The 20,908-nt window shown below is 37.8% G+C and overlaps 1 protein-coding gene across 2 annotated transcripts in view; it reads left to right on the forward strand.

Moving 5' to 3' along the window:
- Nucleotides 1–20,908, forward strand: part of ERC1 (ELKS/RAB6-interacting/CAST family member 1) — a 278,923-nt gene that overhangs the window by 236,198 nt on the left and 21,817 nt on the right. For both annotated transcript variants that reach the window (XM_044678370.1, XM_044678371.1), the window contains one exon: nucleotides 971–1,159. In XM_044678370.1, coding sequence (XP_044534305.1) covers nucleotides 971–1,159 — 189 coding nt within the window. The remainder of the gene's footprint in view (nucleotides 1–970; nucleotides 1,160–20,908) is intronic.

The following is a 20,908-nucleotide window of genomic DNA, read 5'->3' on the forward strand; positions in this document are numbered from 1 at the left end:
TATTGCCGCATCTTGGCAAGGCTGTACAATCAGCTGTTACATGTCAGACAAGTGTTTCTCTGACACTGATTTGGAATGTGAAATGTGTCCAAACCCCCTTCTTAAACATCAGGCTTTGTTTTACTACCTTGGATAGAGCTGAAAATATAGAGAATAGCTATAAAATGTGATCCCAAATCAGAAGTGACCAGTGTATTCTCCCAGGAGGGAAATCAGAGGAATAGTATCTAAGAAAAACTAAATACAGAAATATTCTAAGAGTCCATAAGGCTGGATAAGCTTAGGATAATTCATAGAGCTGAGAATAGTACAAGAATGCTTTGGCCTCTGAGTCAGGCATCTCATCCTATATGAGAATTTATTAACTGGTCGTTCAAAAAGCCCATATGGAGGGACTGAGAAATTCAAGGATTAGCTTAGTAACACTTCACTTGTACTTGGGTAGAATATCTATATTTCCTATGGCCTTAGGAGGTAAAAGAACATAAGATTTGTAGTCCAGGTTTTCAAGTGAGAAATTTCCACTAGCCTTTTTTTGATTTTATAAGAGCCTATTGAGACAGGATTACTGTTTAGATTGGCCCAGTGGGGAGGATTACTGTTTAGATTGGCCCACTGGGGAATGGCACAGTAAAAGCTGTGAAGTAGCAGGAAAGTTGAGAATGTCATCTCTGATTACCAATCCATCGTTTGTTTGTTTTTTGGTTGTGTTTTTATTTTTTTTTTATTAATCTTTTGTACACTTTTTTCATTCTTCTGTTGATGAAAAGCTCAGCAGTCTCTCCTCTCAGAGTATTAGAAGTGTATTGTTTTAGTAGTCATATGAAATTGTGATTGGAAGGGCTCAGGGATTTGGACAGTTTTATTTACATTTCTTCTTTTATTGGCGCATATTAGAAGGGGATTTAAGAGAGATGTTTGAACTTTCCCAGCCAGACTGTCCCTGACTTTCCCTGTTCTTTCACCTCAGATAATCCAGCCCCTCTTAGAACTTGACCAGAACCGCAGCAAATTGAAGTTGTACATTGGACATTTGACGTCCCTCTGCCATGACAGAGATCCCCTGATCCTGCGAGGACTTAGTCCACCTTCTTCCTATCACCTGGACGATGATCGGGCAGCTTGGGAAAGTGAGCTGCAGAAGATGACCCAGGAGCAGGTCAGTTTACAACTGGACCACCATGAAAGCTTATTAAAGTATCATGGCTGTCAGTAGTGACCCAGTGGAGAGCAGCCTGGAGAGCGCGCCATGTAGACTCAAGCTTGGTTGCGTTAGCTGTGGAACAAATGTCACTTTGACTCTGTCTGAGGCAGCTCTATGTGGTCTGCAAAGGAAAAAGAATGATAGCATTTGTGGGTGTTCGGATACGAGGACTGCTTGTTACTCTGACCACTGAACATTTGTAAGGCAGGTCACAGAAGCCCAGAACAGATCCCTAGGTGCATTACTCTTCAGAGTAAATTCTTAGTAGAGGCTTCATAGCCTTTAGAAATGTTGGTTTTCCTGTATAGCAGTGGTAGCTAATAATAGCATACATTTACAAATCATCTTGCGTATTATCTCATTCATTCTCACCACCACCCTGAAAGGTAGATGCTATGATTATCTCTCCAGTTTTATAGATGGAAAAACTGAGGCTGAGAGGTTAAGTGACTTGTGATTAGTGTTTGAGACAAGATTCAAACTTGGGTCCTCTCAGCTTCAGGTCCAGCACTCTGTTCCCTGACCACCTTGCTGTCTTAGATGTACCAGATGGCCTTCTCTGCCACTATTTATATAGAAAAATCTAATGTTCCTTAGGAGAAAGAAGGCTCCATGAGAGCAGGGAATACTTTGTCTTCATATTGCTAGGCCTGTCACAATGCCTCCTACAAAGTAGGCATTTAGGAAATGTCTGCTGAATTCAGTTGAAGGCACAGCTGGAAGGGATGACGGAACATACAAGAAAGGGGAATGGGCAGAGAGGTTGTAGCACCAGGGAACAAAGCTAGAGGCTTATCAGCAAAAGCAGAATAAAAAGAACTCTGAAAGGAAACAGAGAAGGTAAGTGAGGTCTGAGGCTGGTAGATATTACAAGGTGGGGAGAAAAGAGATGAACAGGAAAGCCGACTAGAACAGTGGAAGGAAGGCGAGGATGAAAGAGAGCCTTCAGATGGGAGGAGGGAGGGCAGCATTTAAACTGATCCAAGCACTGGGCCTTCAGTATTAGCCACAGACTAATCCCAGCATTTCAGGGCCGAAGGGAAGTCCAGCTGACGCCCTCTATGCATACCTGACCTGTGGCCATCCTGCTTTGGCTCAGACCTCCCAGCAGAAGAAGCGTTCTGCCTTCAAGGGCAACCTTTTCTTCTTTGGGAAAGTATTAGTTTATAAAGAAGTTTTTCCTTATATCAAGCCTGCATTTATCTCTTCATACCTTTTATCCTCGGCTCCTGGTTCTGCCCTGTAGGCCAAGCAAAACAAGCCTCTTTCACATGGCAACCTTTTAAATATTTGAAGACAGCCGTCACATTGTAATTGTACTGAGGCTTTATGAGGTTTCTATACACATTGACATATTGAAGCTGATCATTTTTTCTAATTAAATATTTCCTATTTGTTTAACATTTTTAAACTTTTGTTATGAAATGATGCTCTGGGGTTGAAAAAGAAACATCTCCCCTTTACCCCCCCAAAAAAACAATACACCTTTTATGTAATATTGGAAACTGCACATCCACAAGTCAGAAAATGTAACCTTGGGGTTATAATAGTTATTTCCCTCTAATTGCCAGATAATATTGCCAGATAATCTGTGAATTTAGCGATCTAGATAATCCTCATTTCTCTCCTAACAGGTGAGGAGACTGATGCCTCACTTGCTTCACTTGCCAAACTGTACTTTACCACCATGGGGCTCTCATGCTCAATACACTTAACCCCTTTCCATCTCATTCTCTACTCTGGAACAGGAATCAAACTGATACTACCATTGCTTCTAGAAAGTATGTTTCCTCTCTCCATTCCTATCTTCCAAAACTAAAACACCCTTCCCTGGCCACCTCACCCCCATAGACAAAATCTCCCCCTATTAGAATGTGAGCTCCTCGAAGTCAAGAATTGTCTCTCTTTAGTGTTTATAGCTCTCTGCATGCCACCAGCCCTTCTCCTTCCCCCGAGCTGTGTCTGGCACATAACAAGCACTTAAATAGTTTTTCCCTCATTCATTCACTTTGTTTGCTTTGGATAGGGAAACAACACTGTCCTCAGAGGCCTACTTTAGTGTGTCTATATGGCTTCAGAAGTAATTTATTTACTTTTTCATTATAAAGATATTTTATTTTACCTATTACAGATAACAACACATTTCCACATAAGTTTTCCAAAGTTATATGATCCAAGTTGTCTCCTTTCCTCCCTTCCCAGAGCTGGCAAGCAATTCAACCTGGGTTATACATGTAGGATCGTGCAAAATGTATTTCCATATTGATCATTTTTTGTAAGAGAATATCATATAGAACAAAACCCCCTAAACAAAAACCCAGATAAACGAAAGTAAAAAATCTCCTGCTTTGATCTGTATTCCAACTCCCACAGTTCTTTCTCTAGAGGTAGATAACATTCTTCATCATAAGTCCCTTAGAATTATCCTGGTTCATAATAAGTAGTTTATTCTTTAAAGAAATAAAAAATGAAAATAAATTTTCACCTAATTTCCCTTCATTAAAAATTGCTTTAATATTTTAGTTTAGTTCTAAGTTCTTTTTCTTTCCTCCTCTCCCTTTACCCACTGAGGCTTAGAGAGAGAGAGAGAGAGAGAGAGAGAGAGAGAGAGAGAGAGAGAGAGAGAGAGCCCATGGTCATATGGTCATACAAATACATATGATCATATAAAACATTCCCACATTAATTATGTCCAAAAAGAAGAAAGAAAAGAAAATATACTTTAGACTACACTCTGAGTCTATCTCTTCTCTATCTGGAGATGGATGGCATGTTGCGCATCTTTTGTCATCAGAGTTCCTATGACTTTCAGAGTTGATTGTCCTTAACAGTATTGCTGTTACTATTACTCTTGATTCTGCTCACTTCACTCTGCAGCATTTCATACAAGACTTCCCAAGTTTTTCTGAAACCATCCCCTTCATCATCTCTTACAGCATGATAGTATTCCATCCCATTCATATACAATTTGTTCAGCCATTCCAAATTAATGGGCATCCAAAGGGAAATTTTTATAGCCTTTAAAAAATTGTTTTTCAGTCTTTTAGTGCTAATAGGTATTTAGTGAAAATGTAACTAAAGACCTATTCAAAACACTGGTGCACCTAGGCAATAAGTATTAAAGGTCACTCTTTTGGAGAGATTCTCTTCAAATCTTGCAAAAAAAAAAGCCTCTTAAAAAAGAAAGAGTCATAGCCAAATATGTTAATATTTTGTTGTGTTTTTTTTTAGTTATTTGCACATGAAACTACTTGTCACTTAAAAGAAAAAATATATTTTTCTCCAAACCTGCAATTCAGATATGCCTGGGTAGATTTAATTCAGACTTTCTGGGGTGGGGAGAAACCTTTGGAACAAGATCAAGCATGGAAATTTTCAACTCAAGATATTTTTTAGAAAGTTAGGAGTGAATGAAGCCAGGGATTCATAATGAAAATGTCCTTGTGGACTAGATGTTGGCAGGCACCATTGCCAGCACTAACTGTTTTGCCCTCTTGCAGGTTTCCTGTTAGCGCCATCATATTTCTCTTGACCAAGAGTGGCCTTTTGTTATTGAGGTTGTGGTTTCAGCTAGACATTATTCTATCTTCATGCTCAGTAATGTTTAATGTGAAGCTGTGTTTTCCCATTTTAAATCAAAACTAGAAAAGACAGAATTTAAGACATTTCAGTGCCCAAATCTTTCCTCCTCCAATTCAACCAAGTTACAGCTTTCTATACTACCTGTCCAGTTCCTTGGCATCATAGAAACTGGAGGTTCTGACTCTGGAGAAGTTTTTTTTTTTTTTTTTGTCTTTGCCTGTCTACTGTTTACATCAGTATAGAGCAATAGACAAAGTAGCATTTGAAGATTAATATAATTGCAGAAATGGAAAGTTGCAGCTGTCATCACTATCATAGACTTTTTTATTTCTAGAACATTGTTGTGTTGTCAGTGAACTGAATGAATAATGAAGCCATTTTTCTATGCCTTATTCCCCCAACCAATAAGCTGAAAGAGTAAATTTTTGAAGGGATGGAAGGATTAATAATGATAGCCTTGAATATTAAAGAAAGGTTTATTCACGAAAAGTAGCACAGTCATAGCTAGAATTGGGTTTTTGAGGGACTAAAGTGCCCAACATTTGGGCGATGATTTAATACATTTAAATTCATTTTGCAAGGAAAATGCCTTCTTAGGGTCAACCATTTCAGGTATTCTGCTTCTGCTATTTCTTCCTTCTTCCCATCTTCTGGATTCATGACTTATCTATGTTATCTATGACTCTTTTTCTTCTCTGTCCCAGCATGCAATCTGCTGTTAAGTGTAGTTGTTTGCTTTCATAAAAAATGTCACTCGGATTTTCCCATTTCATCATTACAGCAGAGGTCCAGACATGCCTTTCCATCACCCAAGATGGTCATCCAAACCCCAGACTCTCCTTCCTCTTGCATCTATAAATTCATTCTACATACTGTTTCTAGGCTACTTTTCTGAGTTAATAGCAGCCCATAGGAATCCTTCTCATGCATGTTTTAGTGGCCTTGTTTCTATTTTGAATGACAATACTGCCCTACACACCAAGGATAGTATTGGGTAAAAAGAATGTCCTCTATCCTAGGACCTAACAAAGGGGCCTAATGCAAACTGGTTGTCCTATAGAATCTTATAAATTTAGTCTTCCAATTTATATTTTCCTGTACGACATAGAATTCCTGTATTTGAAAAGTCTTTTCCTTCCCCTTCCATCATCAGCTCTAGATTGATTCTGTTCGGGCATGCAGACCTGTGTTTTAAAGTTTTCTTCACATTATAAATTCAGAGGATAAAAATGAACAAAAGGACAGAGTCTGGAGGTGAAGGGAAGCTGTTATATTGGAGCTTCTGACATCTTCTGATTCCTACTTAAGAGTTAATGTTTACATAAAGCTCTCTTTATCCAAGACCCTAAAACTCTGCTTACTTAGACAGCTGGAGTAGATTAAGCTTAGCCGGGGGAGAGAACATACTCTAAAATTTCAGCTATACATTCCTGTAGAGAATACATACAAGACAAATATGTAAAAATCAACTCATTGCACAAGCATTTATAGACTTTCCGGGGGGCTAACTGGCAAATGTTTCTGTATTTTGAGCTTACTTAGATAGAGAATTAGAAGCCTGAGAAGTTTATAAGAATTTTAAATCCTGTAAGACAGGCAGCACAAAAATCAGCAGAGTTCTTTCTCTTTGGCCAGTTGAACCATCAGCTATGTTCAACATAACAGAACAATCTATATGGTTATAAACTCTGCATGTGTGTGTATTCATTCCCTGAAGACATTAAGATTCTTAACTTAGAATTTTTTAAAAACTTTTTATTAAGTGCCATTCTCATATTTGAGTTTAGATCTCATATAGGACATACCATTTTCATAAGGGATGTAGTAAGCAATAGATCCCAAATGTATGTTTACCACATACAGAGAAACTCCAGTGAATAAAAATGTAATTTTTTGATGAAAATGTCAAAATTGTAACTAAATTATTACAAGACTTTGGTGTAAAAATGTAATCCCAGGGGTATGTAGGTGGCTCAGTGGATAGAGTCAGGCCTGGAGATGAGAGGTCCTAGGTTCAAATATGACCCCAGACACTTTCTGGCCATATGACCCTGGGCAAGTCACTTAACCTTCCTTTGAATTTATACTTAGTATCCATTCTAAGACAAAAAGTAAGGGTTTAAAAATAAAAATAAAATAAAAACCTAGAAAGCAATAGAAAAAAATCTAAAGATTGGTGCAACATAAAAATCTATTTAGAAAATGTTGTGATTATTGTTATCTTTGGTCATGGGGTTATTTAAAATTGGTAAAACAATTTTGCTCCAAGCAAAAAAACTCTCCATTTTTTAAAATTGAAGGTCACTTAGCTTTCCCCAATTTTTGATCTTCTGATTTTCTTAGTCCTAGGACTTTCTTCCTTATGAGTAGATTAATAAAATCTTCCTGCCTCCTAAACCACAGCAGTGCCAGTTTTTCCTCTAATGCACTAGCATTTTGACCAGAATCAAAATGGCTGTATCTACTTTTGTATTTTCTGTTGTTTTGGATTGCTCAGGCATGGAGAATTCTGACCACACCTGTGATCACATTAGAAATTTTCTTAATAAATTCAACAAACATTTATTAATCACTCAACATACACAAAAGCAGTTGGTGGTGTAGTGGATAATAAAGTGCATCTGAGCATCTTTCTGAGTTCATATCTGGCCCAAGAAACTAGCATAGCACTGTGATCCTATGCAAGTCACTTCACCCTGTTTGCCTCAGTTTTCTCATCTGCAAAATGAACTGGAGAAGGAAATGGCAAACCATTTCAGCATCTTTGCCAAGAAAACCCCAAATGAATCATGAAGTCAGACATGACTGAACAAGAGCCATTTACAAGGCATAGCACTTACCTAGAGATGCAAAGACAAAAGAAAAAAGTCCCTTGCTTCAAGGAGCTTATGCTTTTACTTTGGGGATACAGCAGATATGGAAGTAAGTAAACACAAACTACATATAAAGTAATTCAATGAGAAAAACAATGCTGATAAGAGAGAGGATCAGGTAGGGCCACATGATATAGGAGCCTAGGTTGACTAGAACTAAGAGTGTGGGGAGGACAGTCATATAAAAAAAGATTGAATAGGTAAGGGGAAATCTTCCTTGTTATTTCTGAGCCAAAAGAACTATTTTTAACAGTTTTTATTTCAGGGACTATCCTCACTTGTATCATTGTAAGGTTTGATATATTTCTACCACAAATTCTGTATGTGTGAACATGTTTTTTCACCCTCTTTTGTCCATTTCAGATAAGAGTGAGGTTCATCAGAACCAGTCTCCCAACCCATTCTCCATATTTATTATTCTCTTCACACTCCTGAGCTATAAGGCATGTGTTTTGCCCTCCTCCCATCCTTTTCTACACTAGTTATTTCCTCCTCTTCATTTCTTAAAACTCTAAAAACAGAATCAATTGCCTTCACACATCAGGACCTCTATTTTTCTTTTTCAACTCACTTAATATCGTTTGAAGACATGAAGGTTCCTAAGGAATATATGTTTCTTCTCTCCCGATTAGAATGTTATCACTACACCATCACATAGTTCTTTCCACTTACTCAAATAAATTGGCCTTTCCAAGTTTTTTCTGAACTCTTTTCTTAGTATTTTAAAGCTCCTACTCAGCTCTGGTCTTTTCTTCAAAAACACATGCAAGTCCTTTTTACTTCTTTAAAGGTCCATTTTTTCCCTTCTAGTATTAAACCAAATTACAGTCTATAATTCTTGATTATATTCTTAGTTTTTTGTGTTTTTTGGATCTCTTCTGGAATTCAGTAGAAATCAAATTTTACATAGTCTTGACTATACTTTCTTGATCCCACCAGTCTTCTTGGAATTTTTTTTTCTTTGATGTGGAAACTCTGGATTTTGCTACACTGTTTCCAGAAATTCTGTTTTGGGTGTTCATTTCAGAGGTTTAGTGAGTTCTTTCTCTAATAGATTTGGGAGGTTCTGATATTAAAATACAGCATCAAGGCATAATTTTTCATTGTTATTATTTTTAGGAAATTCAATGTAATTATATCCAGACCTGTGTTCCAGGTCAAACATTTTGAATATATTTTATATTTTCTTCTAGTTTTTTAAAATCTTTTGATTTTGTTCTAATATTTCTTATTGCCGCATGGAGTCATTGATTTCTGTTTGATCCCTTCTAATTTTCAGAGAACCAGTTTTTTAGGTTAGGTTTACTTCTTTCTCTTCTAATTGCTTTTTTACTTATTCTCCTTCCAATTCTTTCCTGGAGCTTTAAAAATTTAATTATTTGTCTATTGCTTCATTTCTCCTAAGTACTTGTGAAAAATCCAATTTTTTCCCTTTTAGTCCCAGTTTGAGTTGTTATAGTTAGACTTATAATAAATTTTTATACTAAAGGGTATTTTCTTTGATTTACTCATCTCTCCAAATTCAGTTCTTGAATTGGGTTCAGTGCCAGATCCAAGCTACATTCTTTATTGACTATACTTTTGAGGGATAAGTTGGTCCTGCTTGGACACAATCTGGATCTCCTTGATTCTTTTGGTAACCTCCACCCAACCCCTTTGGATCCTTGAGGTTCAGTCTACTGGACATTTAGGTCTGCTTTCTCAGGACAGGATGTTATGGACATCAGAGTTCCCTGAGCCTGAGCTGTCTTGGTCTGAGTACTGGCTATTGCTGGTCCCCATCCCAACCTTCTCGCTACCCTGACAATTTTGATTTGCAATAAATCTTGCAAATGAAAAAAAATTTTTTAAATTGAACACAGAAATAACACTGAATTGATAAATAAAACCATGAGTTGCTTTTTTTAAAGGAAACTAAAAATATAGCCTATCTGGTTTTTAAAAGAATGAAGAAAACCAAAGAGCAAAAAAAATTGTCAATATAAAGTTGTTAAAGGAGAGTAAACAACAAATGAATATGAAATAAAGGAAATTGTCAGGTATATATAAGTCTAAAAGTACAAGTATAGTTAAGCATAATTACATATAAGTATATGGTAGATATACTTATGCCACCCCCACACCAAAAAACATAGAGTTGTGACAAATACACAAGAACAAGAGCCATTCCACAATGGATAAATGGCAAAGGATACAAATACATAATTTTTTAAACTGAAAGCCATCAATAAACACAAAAAATACTTCAAATTATTAATAAAGAAAATGAAAATAAAATAACACTGAAGCTCTATTTGCCGCACTGAATTGATAAATAAAATCATGAGCTTTCAAGTAAAAGAAATTAAACAATATGTTAAGAAAATTGTGTTAAATATAATTTTAATATGTTAATATTAATAATATAATTGTTATCCAAAATGTTAGCAAAATTGAATTCCAGAAAAAGGAATTGAGCAATATGTTAACAAAATTGCAAAACAACTCATCTAAGACAAATTATTTTTATAAGTGAATTCTATCAAACAGTCAAAGAACTAAAGATTTCAATATTACATAAACTTTTGGCAACAGTAAGAAAAGAAGAGATGCTTCCAAAGCAAATTACTTTGCCAACAAAATGGTTAGTTTAAATGAAAAGATTGATATTACAATGTGCACATATAAAATATCCTGATTAACAGAACAAGAAAGAAAGAATTTAAATAATCCAATTTCATAAAAATTAATCGAACAAACTATAAAAACTCCAAAGAAAAAATTTCATGACCATATGGCTTCATAATTTCTATAAACATTGTGAAAATTAATTCCAATATTACATAATCTGTTTGCAAAGATAGGAAAAGAAAGGTTTTTACCAAAATCTTTCTATAGTATAAGTATGGTCTTGATAGTTAAACCAGGGAAACACAAAAAAAAGAGAATGGAAAATATGGACCAGTATCTCTAATGACTGTGGAAAATATTATGACTGAGGGTACAATAGCTTATTAAAAAGACTATGACATGATGGATTTATATCAGGAATGCAGACTCAATGTAAGAAAATCTATGAATACAAAACACCATATTTATAACAATAAAAAAAATCAAGAGATCCTGAAAAGAACTTGGCAAAATACCTCTGTTTTAAAATAAAATACTAAAAAGTACAGGTAAAAACAAATCTTTCTTTAGGATAATAAAAGTATTTACCTAAAACCAAGGACCAACATTAAGTTGAATGGAGGAAAAATAGAAGCTTTTCCAGTAATAACAAAGATAAAGCAAAAATATCCTTTATCACCACTAATATTATTTAATGCATTATTAGAAATGCTAACTATAGTGTAAGACAAGAAAAAGAAATGAAGATTAGAGGGATACCTTGTATAAAGAATTGATTCAATGATATAAAAATGAGATCTCCGCCTTAATAAATAGTGAAAAATTATGAACATGCAATGTTCAAAGAAAGAAATTCATGTTATCAATAATCATTTGGGATAATGCTCCAAATCACAAATCAATCAAATGGATATTAAATCAGCTGTGAAGTTCTAGCTCATTTGCTTGATATTTACAAAAATGACAATAATAATAACAATAATAGCATTTATATTGTGCTTTAAGGATTACAAAATGGTTTGGGCTATTATCCATATTTTACAGATGAAGAAACAAAGGTAGAGAAATTAAGTGACTTGCCCAGGGTCACACAGCGAGTGTCTGAGGCTGAATTTGAATTCATTTCTTCCTCACTCCTAGTCCAATACTTATCCAATGTGCCATATAGCTATTTCCAATGAATATAAATTAAAAATTGGAAATGGCTATTATTGGTGTTACAGGAAAACAGACACAATAATGTATTGCCATTGGAACTGTGACTTAATCCAGCCTTTCTAAAATAAAAATAGTTCATAAATATATCCACATAATTACTAAATAATGCATGACTAGACCCAACAATGTCATTACTAGTACTTTACTCAAAAGAAATCAAAGAAAGAGAGATAGACCTATATGTTTAAAAATATTTCCAACCACTTTATTTGTTATAGCGAAGAACTGGAATTTAAAGGATTCATTATATGTAGAGTACATCATGCAAAATGCTGGCCTGGATGAATCAAAAGCCAGAATTAAGGTTCTCAGGAGAAATATCAACAATCTTAGATAGGCAGAAAATACCACTCTGATAGTAAGAAAGTGAAAAAAATTAATGAAAGAGGAGAGTGTAAAAGCTGGCTTGAACTTTTAACATGAAAAAAATCTAGGATCTTGGCAACTGGTCCCATCACTTCCTGGCGAATAGAGGGAGAAGAAATGTCATATTTTATATTCTCACTCAAAGATAACTGCAGACAGCAATTGTGACCATGAGATTAAGAGGTGCTTGTTCCTTAGAAGAAAGCTATAGCAAATCTGTACAACATATTAAAAAGCAGAGACATCATTTTGCCAACAAAGTTCTATATGGTCAAAACTATGGATTTTCCAGTAGCAGCATATGGTTGTAAGAGATGGGCTATGAAAGCTGAGCATCACAGATTTGACACTTGGACTGTGCTGGAGACTTTTGAGAGTCCCTTGGATATTAAAGAGATCAAATTAATCAATACTTAAAAAAACTAATTTAGACTCCTCACTGGAAGGTCAAATACTGAAGCTTTTTTGGCCACATAACGAAAAGGCCGGATTTGTTGGGAAGTATTGAAGGCAAAAGAAGAAGGGGATGGCAGAAGATGAAATGGTTAAATAGTATTATTAAAAACAACAAACATGAGCTGGGACAGACTTCAGGAGATAGAAGAGGATAGAAGTGCCTGGCGTGTTATGGAGTCACGAAGAGTCAGAAACAACTAAATGACTGAACAACAACAATTCTACTGTGGAAATCACTTAACAAACTATTACTTAAACCTAGTGGAATATTGTTGTACCATAAGAAATGATTAAAGAACTGATTTCAGGGAAATATGAGAACTTGTATTGTTATATTTAAAGGAGGTCACTAGTATCTATTTGAGGTAGTAGAAATGATGTACAGAGAGGATAGGGTGGCCCTTCTCTTTTATAACAGCTGCCCAGGCAGGATTCTTCAGGTCAAAGAGGTTTATCCCTTCAGGACCCACCTGGGGTTAATTGATATATTAATTGGGCTCTTCAGCTGGGATAATGTTGATATTCTGACTGCGTTGACTCCCTTCCCAAAACAAGCTTTGAAACTGATTTAGGAAGGTACTTTAAACTATATATATATATTAATAAGAAGGATAAGGGTAAAGGATTGAGGTAATAGGAGACCCTATTTAAATTGCTACTGTTGAAACCCTAACTGCAGGCAAATGAAGAAACAATGTTAGCTTCCCTCTGGTTCAGCCTGGCCAGGGCTAAACCAGAGTAGGTAAACTGCTGGGAAATCTTCAGCTTCTTCTTCTATAGATCTTAAGCCTTAACAGTTGAGATATATCCACCCTTTCCACCCTCTTCTTCGTCTCCTGCCCACTTCCCGGATCCCTCCCGGGCCCTGGGAAGCCTAGATAACTAGATGATGAAACTCCTAATATCTATGGCAGTAGACATCGAGGTGGTGGTCAAGTACAGGTTGATAACGGTATTTGAAGGACAGGAGAGCTTGCAGAGTGGTGTTTGCACTCTCTCGCTCCAAGACCAGGATCCACACTGATCTCTAGCCTCAGGACATGTAAAAGACCCAGAACTTCCCAGGGTTCTCAACTGACCCCTCCTGCCTTTCGCATGCCTCTCTAGGAACATTCTATCCAACTGACTTATCTGTCAATCATTGAATGAACTTCAAGCTCCCAGAAATTCAATATAACAGTATGAACTAATGAAGTGAACAGAACCAGGAAATTATTAGTGTAATAATGTTGCAAAGAAAAAAATTTTTAAAGACTTACTAAATAAATAAGTGAAATGACCAAATCCAGAAGATCCCATGGAAGCACACTACCCACCTGACACTTGACCTAGAAGGTGATTGACTCAGATGTACAAGACTTGCATTTTTAGACGTGGCCTTAATTATAAGGGCTTTGTTTTTTCATATGTTTTTCAATGGTGAGGTGTTTGGGAAGAGAGAGTGGCTAGTAATAGCATTGTCCAAAAAGAATTAACGAAGCATTTTTAAAGCATTTTTTAATATACATGAGTAGGTCAGCTTTGAAAGTAACATTGGATTCATTATATATGAAAAGAAAATTAAGCCATACATACCTAAAACAGATTTTCAGTTTTGTATATAATCTTTATGGTTTGCTGTACTTTGCATGTGGAAATCCTTCTTTTATTTGGTCTCTAAAATCAGAATTGTTTTCAAATTGAAAATTTACAGAACATTATACAACATATTAATTCCCTAGCTCCAGAAAGAGACGAGAGTAGGATTTTCACAGGAATATTAGTGGTAAGACAGCATAAATGCATGCACACACACAATTTTTTCATAGCTATTAGTGATTGTATCAACTATACAATGAAGTGAGTCATTTTAAGGTTTCCTATGACTTTCAGACACTAGCTGTGTGACCCTGGGAAAGTCACATACCCCTGTTTGACTCAGTTTCCTCATCTGTGAAATGAGCTGGAGAAGGAAATGGCAAACCACTCTAATATCTTTCCCAAGAAAATCCCAAATGGAGTTATGAAGTTTTGGACATGACTGAACAACATCAGAATAACATAAACTCAGCTGTGTTTCATAATACAACTTGCAATGGTAAACTTAAATTTTTCAACTTGTCAATGCAATAACTCACACAGATAGAAAAATTGAATGGTACAACCATTTTGGAACATAATATTGTTCTTGTGTCAGCCTTCTAGGTTGAATAAATTGAATGAATTGCAATTCCATAGGCCCTGGGTAGATTCAGAGACTAAACCTAAGATGGTGGAACACTGCATATGTAGTACTGCATACTTAAAAACTCCTGTGTTTGTGGGTAGCTAGAGCATTGTCTGGTTTTTGGTTCCTCCTCTCTGGATTTCAGTATAGATTAATAAGAGCCCCTCAGTTATGATCAGTGATCTTGTTAAGTCTCCAAAAAACTGCTGTTGGGCCTGCCTAAGATTTAGGTGATGTTCCTCCAGAAAATCTGATAGTATCGTCTTAGAAATTTCTGTATTCAAGTTTTATATCTTACTCTCCCTCAACAGGTGTTATTAGGGATTATATGACATTCCTTTACAATGATAATTGAGCGCCTGTGTTGTGCAGAGCACTGTGGGACTTCTCAGAACACTTACTGAATGAAGCTCCAAGTCTCCACTCCAGGTTTACCTCCTAAACTATACCTGGTTCCCCTTCCATTCGTGTGCCCTCCCTCCTCGGATTACTTTGTAGCTTCTTATCTGTTTAAATTCTGTGTCCTGCCAATGGAACAGAAGCTTCTTGAGGACAGCGACTGTTCTCTTTTGTATGCCCAGTGTTTAGGCCAGTGCCTGGCACAGAGTGACTTTGATAAGTGATTCTTTTATTGAACAAGTCAGTCAGTCCACATTTTTGAGCAGCTGCTATGTGCCTGGCATCGTGCTAAGCCCAAGGGATACAAAGAAAAGTAAAGGACAGACCCTACGCTGAAGCAGCTCATGATTTAATGGGGAGAAAGTATGTAGAAAACCATGTACAAACAAGCTACATACAGGATGAATTGGAAATCATGAAGACCCTAGAATTAAGAGGGATCAGGAAAGGGTTCTTGTAGAAAGTGGGGTTTTAGCCAGAGAAGCCAGGAGGCAAGGATGAAGGGGGAGCCCCTTTGGGCACCCCCATGCATGGACAAGAGTCCTCACAGCACTGGGCCTGACGAGGAATCAGCCAACCATGACAGACACCCCCCCCCCCCCCCCGGAAAAGGGAATCTGCTGTTTCCAAAGACAGCCCATTCTACTTTTTGGAGTTCTTACCTATCTTAAGCCTAATTTTCATACCTGCAATGCAAAACCATTCTAATCCCTCCTCCACAGGACAGTTCTGCAGGGACTTAAAGACCTATTTCCATTCTTTCCTTAACTCCTGAATAACTGTTTTATGGGTATTTTGTAGATGTGTCTTTTTTAGATGTGTGTTGAACTAGACAGCCTCTGAGATTCTGTGATTCTGGTAAGAGTTTTGTTTGGGGGTACCTAAATAGCACAGTGGATAGAACTCCAGGCCTGACATCGGGAGACCTGGGTTCAAATCCAGCCTCTGACACTTTCTAACCTTATGCTCCTGGCCAAGTCCCTTAACCCAGATGGCCTAGCCCCTGCTGTTCTTCTGTTTTAGTATGGATGCTAAGACAAAAGGTAAGGGTTTTAAAAAGTTTTTGTCAAATAATGTGGATTCCAGCTCCACCATGTGTCAGTCAACAAGCATTATAAGGGCTCTCTGTGGGCCTGTGTAAAGCCCTGATGATATAGAGACAAAGGGGAGGCTCACAGGCTAATAGGGGAGACAACAAGAAAACAATTGGGCGCAAACAAAACATCTAAAAGGTAAACTTGAGATAAAGTGACAAGGGAAGAGCCTTGTGTAACAATAAAAAAAGCTTAGGTAAAGCACTTAAATAATTCCAGGGGGATGGGGGTGAGGGTGGGAAGCCTCTGTTTGAACCAGAGGACAGCCATTTTCTCCTATCTACAGCATAGAAAAGGGCAAACTTAAACAAGCAAAGAACATTTAAAGGCACAGTACCATAGAAATTCTACATTCAATCTGGTACAATGGATGCATCAATGGGGAAAACAATTTTTACCATGATGGTAATCTTTTCATTACTGTACAACTTTTCAACTATGATTTATAATTTGTGGATGGTAGTGATCCCAGGTTATACAATGGGAATCATAGACATATAAGATTCCTGCCTATGGGTGAAGCTAGAAATAGGTCAGGTCTTTGCTTTCATACCAACCACAATTGCAGTGATTATCTCATTCCTCCACTTCTATTGGTCCTTAAAGAATTTAGTGCATAAATTGCTAGGACACTAGGATGATAGCACTGTATTGATAATGACATTAAGAAAGGAAATAGCAAAGTTACTTGAAGAGAATGCTCAATTGAAAGGGGGAAAAGGGATCACAGCAGGGAACAAAATATAAATAGCAATACAAACAGCTGAGGCATGTACAGACTGTGTGTTGAAAGTGAAGGGAGAAAGGTAGGAAGGCAGGATGGATGGGAGAAAGGAGAGAGGAAGGTAGAGGAAGGGAAAGGAAGGTTAGCGTCCCAGCCTGGCAGGGGAAATTGACTAGAGCCCTGGAATGACCAACTTTAGGGTTTGAATAGCTAGGTTTTATTTTAATTAGAAAGAGAAAGGTCCAGGGAAAACTAGGAGGTAGGAAGAAAGGGGGAAAGGCACCAAGAGAGAGATCAGGGTCTCAGGGTAGAGAGCTCCTTCCAGGGTCAAGAGCTGACCCTGCTGGGTAGAGAGAGAGTAGAGCTCAGGGTCCAAAGAGCTAGCAGGTCGAGAGAGCCCAGCCAGCCTCCAAGATTGAGAGAGAAAAGGTGCCAAACTTTCCCTTTTATACTTTCCCTGACACCTCCCCCAAAGGAAGTGGGAGGTATCAGGGGAAGTTGTAGCAGAGAGACTATGGGAGACATAGTCTTCCAGGGCTTACAATAATTTCAAATGACACAAGACACAGCAAAGAAAATAGAGGAAGGAGTAACAGCACCAGCAGTACCGATATTACCAATTATTGATTACGTGATTTTGCAGCTGGGCATGTGCCTGTAGTCTTAGCTGGCTTGCCAAAATTGTAACAATTTTTAAAAGGCCAGTAACCAAAGTTTGATAGAAGGGAGATAGAGAAAGTCTATGTGGTGAGTCTCTCTCCTAGCACTCCCCTGGGGCTAAATATACACTGGGAGACTTTAAGGGGTGTCACCCCAAAACTGGGTGACCTGGATGGTTGTGCCACCCCACAGGAGTCGGGGGCGAGGCTTCCCTATAAGAGGAGGTATGCAGTACCCCAATCCGATCCTGAATAAGGACAGGGTTCACTCAAACCTCCCCCAAGGTCAATCAGTTTCACAGCAGGTGGTCTGGTTTCAAGATGGAGGCAGCCAGACCAAGCTGTGGTTCCCCTCCCCCTCCTTGTGTCTTAGGCACTGTGGAATGCTATCTGACTGTTGAATAGCTTTTTATTTTTTGCAAATCAGGGATTGGGGAAAGGGGTGGAGGGCAGAGGGATTTTGGGGTGCCCTCTTCACTATTCCTATGGGGTCTGTCGCTTAGGTGGGAACCCTAGTGGTACCCACTCCTAAGCTTCTCCCCTCACCTCTTCTTCTATTTCTATTTCTCTGTGTCTATCCTTTTCTATAATTTAAGTTTAGACCTAAAGGGGTCTCTAAGCAAAGTTGGGTAATGGGTGAAGGAGACTAAGAGATCACTCCCAAAACAGAGTCCAAAAACTTAGCTGACTCAATAGCTTAAGTCTTGATGGGTGAGATGCAATGGAATGGCTTTTCTCAGGGCATCGAGGTTTCAATTTCCAAAAGAAAGATCCTCAGGAAGCCCTCAGGACTGGATCCGAGCCGGATTGTCCTCCTTCTCCTTCTTCCTAGTCCTCTGCCTGAAGACCTCTCCTCTCTCCTCTTTCTCTAAGAAATTCCTAGAATCCTCTCTAGTCTCAACTGTCAGCAACTGTCCACAACTACCTTCTCTGGCTCCTTTGGTCTCATCTCCCTTGCACAAATCCCATCCTTACCCCTGGTAATCAGAAGCATTGACCCCTCCACCACTTAGAGCTACCATGCCTGACTCTGTCCCTACCCTCCTCCCACCCGGTGCTGAGGCTTCTTCAGGGCTAAAAGGCTTTTGGCCCAGCCTCTTCTTTATGAAGAGTGTGTGTGTACATGTGAGCTTGTGTGTGTGTGTGCATGGACATATATACAAGCTCACATACACACGTGTATGTTTAGATATGATTAATAATGTCATTTTGGTAGTGAGCACTTGCACCCATGGCTTCTTCCTAACAAAGAGTATGATCAGGTGAGGAAACAGATCCTTTCATCCATCTTCTGAATTCATTCAAAGAAAGCATTCTATCCTCTGAGCAGACAGCATGGACCATGTGAGTGATGACAAGCATTTTTATCCTGGTTCTGTAGGTTTCTTCTTTTTGTAATATTTAAATTTGCTTCCTCTACCCAGTGGCTAAACAATGGGGTAAAATCATCATATATAAACAGTAGTGGTCAGTGTTCAGGGCTAAGGGAGATAGGACCAAGCATTTCCAGACTAGCAGAGCTGATCATAAATGTATCTGTAGTAGGACCTAATAATAATACCTAATATTTACATAGCACTTATTATATGCCAAACACTGTGCTAACAGCTTTATTATATCTCATTTAATTCTCACAACAACCGTGGGAAGGAGGTGGTATTACTACCCCCATTTTACAGGTCAGGAAACTGAAGCAGACAAAGATTAAGCGATTTGCCTAGTCATACAGTTAGTGTCTAAGGTCACATTTGAACTCTAGTCTTCTTGACTTCAGGCCCAGTGCTAGTCAGCAGTGGAATCCCTCAGCCCAAGACTAGCAGTATCCTGTCCTGCCGTGTTCAGAGCAGACATCCTTCATATAGAGCCCAAAGAGTAGAATTCTGCTTATATCAGAATTTCTCAGATCTAGGCTTGGGGCTATAAGTGAGGTCTCTCATTTATACTTGACTATTCCTCCTCCTGCAACCAAGATTAGACCCCTCTGAGGAATATTACAAAGGATGCCAAACCATGGCATTGTCTGTGTTTAACCTTAGAATAGATGGTTGTTTCTTCTCTCGGTCCAGTCTACATCTTTCCCCTGTGTCTTCTCAAAGGTCTGGGGGGGATCTTCAGTCCCTGCCACTTAATTCAGATCCTTTTTCATCTGCTTTTTAAATCACTTCCTCCACTCCATCATGAACTGCTTGCTCAGTGCTGGGTCTAACATGCCTTCAGCTTTGAATGAAGGATAGTAGAAACCTCTTTTATTTTTTTTGTTTGTTTTTTTTCTTTTTCTTTTCTTTTATTTAAATATTTAATTTTTTTTAGAAAAATTTTCCATGGTTACATGATTTATGTTTTTACTTTCCCCTTCACCCCCCTTCCCCATATCCAACGCACATTCCCACTGGTTTTAATATATGTCATCAATCAAGACTTATTTACATATTATTGATAGTTGCATTGGTGTGGTTGTTTCGTGAGTCTACATCCCCAACCATGTCCACATCAACCCATGTGTTCAAGCAGTTGTTTTTCTTCTGTGTTTCTGCTCCCACAGTTCTTCCTCTGAATGTGGGTAGCATTCTTTTCCATAAGTCCCTCAGAATTGTCCTGCTAGTACAGAAGTCCATTACCTTTGATTTTACCATAGTGTATCAGTCTCTGTGTACAGTGTTCTTCTGGCTCTGCTCCTTTCACTCTGCATCAATTCCTGGAGGTCTTTTCAGTTGATGTGGAATTCCTCCAGTTTATTATTCCTTTGAGCACAATAGTATTCCATCACCAGCATATACCACAATTTGTTCAGGCATTCCCCAATTGAAGGGCATACCCTCATTTTCCAGTTTTTTGCTACCACAAAGAGCATGGCTATAAATATTTTTGTACAATTCTTTTTCCCTATGATCTCTTTGAGGTACAAACCCAACAATGGTATGGCTGGATCAAAGGGCAGGCCGTCTTTTAGCTCTCTTTGGGCATAATTCCAAATTGCCATCCAGAATGGTTGGATCAGTTCACAACTCCACCAGCAATGCATTAATATCCCAATTTTGCCGCATTCCCTCCAGCATTCATTACTCTCCCCTACTATCATTTTAGCCAATATGCTAGGTGTGAGGTGGTACCTCAGAGTTGTTTTGATTTGCATTTCTCCAATTATTAGAGATTTAGAGCACTTACTTGTGTGCTTATTGATAGTTTTGATTTCTTTTTCTGAAAATTGCTATTCATATCCCTTGCCCATTTATCAATTGGGGAATGGCTTGATTTCTTTATACAGTTGATTTAGCTTCTTGTATATTTGAGTAATTAGACCTCTGTCAGAGTTTTTTGTTATAAAGATTTTTTCCCAGTTTGTTGTTTCCCTTCTGATTTTGGTTGCATTATTTTTGTTTGTACAAAACCATTTAAATTTAATTTAATCAAAATTATTTATTTTACATTTTGTAATTTTTTCTAACTCTTGCTTGGTTTTAAATTTTTCCCTTTCCCATATATCTGACAAGTATACTATTCTGTGTTCATTTAATTT

Source organism: Gracilinanus agilis, chromosome 5 (assembly GCF_016433145.1).
Source record: "Gracilinanus agilis isolate LMUSP501 chromosome 5, AgileGrace, whole genome shotgun sequence".
Lineage (NCBI taxonomy): Eukaryota > Metazoa > Chordata > Mammalia > Didelphimorphia > Didelphidae > Gracilinanus > Gracilinanus agilis.